This window comes from Bactrocera oleae, chromosome 3 (genome assembly GCF_042242935.1).
Source record: "Bactrocera oleae isolate idBacOlea1 chromosome 3, idBacOlea1, whole genome shotgun sequence".
NCBI classification, from domain to species: domain Eukaryota; kingdom Metazoa; phylum Arthropoda; class Insecta; order Diptera; family Tephritidae; genus Bactrocera; species Bactrocera oleae.
The window spans coordinates 88,885,984-88,890,681 of NC_091537.1; the positions used below are offsets into that span (position 1 = coordinate 88,885,984).

At 33.2% G+C, this 4,698-nt stretch overlaps 1 protein-coding gene across 1 annotated transcript; it reads left to right on the forward strand.

The window, feature by feature from the left end:
• Nucleotides 1-348: 348 nt before the first annotated feature.
• On the forward strand, nt 349-3,634 carry Cpr31A (Cuticular protein 31A). Its single transcript, XM_014231517.3, has 2 exons — nt 349-488; nt 2,572-3,634. Exons 1-2 carry the CDS (start codon nt 477-479, stop codon nt 3,493-3,495), a joined length of 936 nt encoding a protein of 311 aa, XP_014086992.2. The 5' UTR covers nt 349-476; the 3' UTR covers nt 3,496-3,634.
• The last annotated feature ends 1,064 nt before the right edge of the window (nt 3,635-4,698 follow it).

Genomic DNA, 4,698 nt, shown 5'->3' on the forward strand with positions numbered 1-4,698 from the left:
CATCCGGTTCGACATTTTTTCGATATATATATACATATATGTATGTGTATATATTTACAATACACATACCGTGGCATGAAAACAAAGTTTGTTATTTTCAATTTTTTTAAGCTTCGTCTATTGCTGCTTATTGGCTTGCGTGCCGTTTCGGCGTCTTTGCCGATTCTTTTATTCAAATCGGTACAGTTTTTCGACACTTCTTTGCTTTTTCATAGATATATACTTTTGATTTTGTTTTTTTGTTTTTACTAAAATTACCTTCTCTGCTCGCCTTTGTTGCTACCTTCCTCCACTGCGCAGCATATAAAATAGTTGTCACCGCCTGTTGACAGCATCACAACACCGTCGTTAGTTTACCGTGCAACAGTGCAAGCAGTGTTGCTTTGGTCATAATAAAGACATTTGCGTATCCTCGTTAAATTTACTTTTGTGTGTCGTGTTTTATTTAACAAAATTTCTAATAAAATTCAGCAGCAATGGCAAGCAAAGTAAGTGCAATTTAGTGTTAACGCATTTGCCACAAAAGTTGAGGCAAACCCTAAACAAAAAATATGAAAAAAAAAAAATAGAAAAATTAATTAAGTGTCGAAATGGCTATGGCAAAGGCTACAAATAAAAACAACAAAAATAAATAAATAAAAAAATTCAGCCAAGAATCAACATCCTGTGAAATGCTTATTAAATCGCGTTGTTTGTTTCTATGTATTGGTGCAAGGCGCGGCTGTCAGCGGCAGCTTAAGTTGCTGAGGAAAGGATTTTGAAAGCGGAAACGACACAAAGCCGCGTTGATTATCACAAAGAATAGGAATTCATTAGCGCGCTCAGAATTTTTTTCGCGACTGAAATTCTTTTATTTACCATGGTCAACTAATTTTGAAGAAAGGATAAATAAGATTAAAAATAGAGCAATTTGGCCACAAGTATATACAGTTTGTGATTTTGGGGAAGAATTAACAAACTTTTTTCTTTGAAGTTAATATCTTAACAAATATGCTTTGTCAATTTTTTCAAAATACTTCGCAGATTTCATAATGTTAATTTTTAGTTTTTTTAACCTTAAAAAAAAATGTTAATTGCTCTGTTAACAAGCTTTTAAAAATTTTTAAAAAATTGGAAAGATTTTTTTATTAATTTTGAATAAGTTTTTTAAAATACAGACTTCAAATATTGTTTGTCCTTAATGTGAAAACAAAGTATAATGCTTTGTGTTAAAATCTATATAAAATTTGAAATTCGTTTAAAATTTTTTTCAAAATTAAAAACAAAAAACTTTTTTTTTAACTCCAAAAGTGTAATATTTTACAACATTTTTAATTGTAACTATGTTTTTAAAAATAAAAAAAAATATTGCAAGAACTTTTTTTTATTATTTTCAAAATTTTTTAAAAATCCTTATTTTTTAACTCAATACCTTTAATGTTCTACAGCATTTGTATACTTTTGCAACATGTTGCTACAACTTATAATAGTTTTGTTAATTTTTAAAATGTTTTGCAGTTCGCTTATAACTATTTGACAAAAAATAAAATAAACAATTTGAAAATTTTTTATAAAAATTGTAAAATTTTTTCCGAGAACATTAAAAAAATTTAATCTTTAACTCAAAAATTTTAATATTCTACAATTACTTAATTTTCCTAGTTGATGCGTCATATTTTACAACTACTTGTATTTTCAAAAATTGCTCGAAGATTTCTTTTTCAAAAACTTTTAGAAAAAAAATGTTTAACTAAAAAAATATTTTTATTCTTAATTCTTCAAAAAATTTGTTATAATCTTTTTTAAAATATAATATTTTGAAAAAATTTAAGTGCTCGATGATTTTTTCAAAAATATTTAAAATTCAATTTCTTACTGAAAACGGTTTTATCGTATGTTTATAATTTTGTTTTAATCCTTCATAAAAGATTTTAAAAAATATGCCGAAATTTTTTCAAAAATATTTATAAGAGTTTCTTATATTTTGCAGTTTTTTGACGTTTTACTTATTTTTTAATATTATGTAAATCGACACTATTTCTCAAAACGTCTTATACGAGTATGTAATATTATAAATTAGTTGCGATATTTTATTATTGAAGCACTCGAAGATTTTAGTTGGGGTATTTTACAGCTATTTTCAAAAAATGCTCGAAGTTTTCTTTACAAAATTTTAGAAAATCATTTTTTAACTTAAAAACTTTTATTTTAATTTTTTTTTTAAATTTAGTTGTGAATACTTTATATAGAGTTTATAAAATTTGCCAAAATTTTTTTCAAAACTATTTTTAATAAATTTTACTGAAAAATTTCTAATTATGTATATCTGAGAAATATTTTAATATTTTTTTTTTATTTTTATTGTTCAACTGCATTTTTTGAAATTTGTTTGATTTCTTAAGTTAAAAATTTAGTCATTTAAAACTCATTGAAAAAATTATTGTCAGTTTCCATAAACTTTTACTATGAAGCCAAAAAGAAAACCAACAAAGTTTTCAGCATCAATAATTGCATCCACTCATTCTACATTCGCCTGAAACAATACTTAGACCAACCAAAAATTTCACGATGTAACCTCACTCTAACTTACAGCTCTTGAGCGTCTTATCCGTCTTGACTTTGGCCAGTTCCAGCTTGGCTGGCGTTGCCACCTACGCCTACAACCCTTATGCCGCCTACCATCAGCTGCCCTCCGCCGTGACTACTTATGCTAGCCCCGCCCACCAGTTCCTGTACCAACATGCCGCACCAGCTGCTGCCGTCTACCACCACGCGCCCGTCTACACCAAGTCATACCTAACTGCCGCACCAGTGGTTAAGAGTATCGCTCCAGCTGTACAAATTGCCGCCCCTACACCAGTTATTACCAAGACCGTCGTTGCCGCCGCACCTGCACCCATTGTCAAGCAAGTCGAAATCGAATCCGCGCCACGTTACGATTTCTCTTATGGCGTACATGATTCTTTGACCGGTGACATTAAGAGCCAGGTGGAGAGCCGTGATGGTGGCAATGTTGCCGGTTCTTACAGCGTTATCGATGCTGATGGTTATAAACGTACCGTTACCTACACTGCTGACGATGTGAACGGTTTCAATGCGGTCGTTCAACGTGAACCAATTGTCGCCGCCAAGGTTGCTGCTGTTGCTGCACCAGCTGTGCAACAAGTTGTTGCCGCCCAGCCCGTTGTGCCAGTCCAACAACAATACTTGCAATACTTGCCACAACAACAACAAGTTTTACAACCCGCCCCAGTTGCTGTCGAACAACAGCCAGCTGAAGAGCTAGCAGCCGAGCCTGCACCTATCGAATACCCTGAACAAGAACAGCCAGAGCTCGAGCAACAACAACCCGAGCAGCCACAATATCCACAAGATCAACACTTCCCACCCTACCCCCAGTCCGAGGGCGATGACTCCGATGTCGTGGATGTGCGCTCAGCCAACAATAGTGACAATGCTGAAGCATCCAGCACCGCAAATCCAGCGGTTGTGACGGAAGCGGCGAAAGAAGCTTAAGCGGGGTAAAAGTGATTTCGCGGATGTACGTTCAGATATGTTTGTTCCCTCGCAGAAAGCATTAAATTGAAGATAAACGCATTGTTAGCTGGTTTAAAGATTTAAATTAATAAAACGAACGAAATAATGGAAAATAAAATGTGAATTTTTGTGTCTTGGGGTGTTCGCAATGAATTTAAATATAACGCGGGATGTTATGAGCACTTTCAAATATTGGGGGAAAAAGGTGTAACTTAAAGGACTTTATGTCTACATTACTAAAATATAAAGTATATACATAAATGATCAGCGGACGTCAGCCTGTATACACACGAACTGAGGGACTTTCAATTTTCTTAAAATCACCCACTGAACGCTCCAGTAGGATGCCGAATGGTAATTAATACCACAGTACAACAGTATCACAACTGTGACAGAGATCTGACGTCTTGCTATGGTAAGGGATACAAAAAAAAAGCAGAATCAAGTTGTCATTCGACCTGTGCCGAGTATCAGACTGGCGGGAGGTCCTTAAATACCCAAAACTTTGGTCATTTCAATATTTGGTTCGATCAAAAAACTGATAGGCCATTCTTTGGAGAACTACAAGTACATTAGAACATGCAAAAAAAAATTATGGTCAGATTATTAACAGGATATCATAATGAGACTACTTTACTTGTAAAGTTCTTGGTTTACATGTATTGGATTATCAACGCCAGGTGTCGCGCTCTTACAAGTAATTCTTCTCCGAAGGATTGCTTGAAAGCTCGCTAACGGGTAATATGTCTTTGATGTAAAATACTCAAGAAATTCTTGTCCATCTGTCAATGTTCCTTTACTTTCCTCCGCATCTCTCTTTGGATATTAGATCCTCGTGCAGAACGAATGAGTTTTGCATTCGTTCACTTTCCTTTATTAAAGCTAATTTATTCATACGCCTTTCAATGCTTATTATTTTTTGTTATTTGTTATTTGTATTTTGTTTTCATTTTTCTTTTCATTTTGTATTCTTTATTATAAAGCTTCTTTGGCAAAATTACTTTAATCCTACAAGAAGAAAGTTCAAGTAATACGCACGAAAGGACAATGAGAATGCAATGGATAAACAGCGGAAATAAAAGTACAAATAAAGATCATGCAAACGGCACACCTTCTTGACCTTATTTATTTGCAATTGCAGACATACGCACACTCATATATACATAGATACATATATGGTAT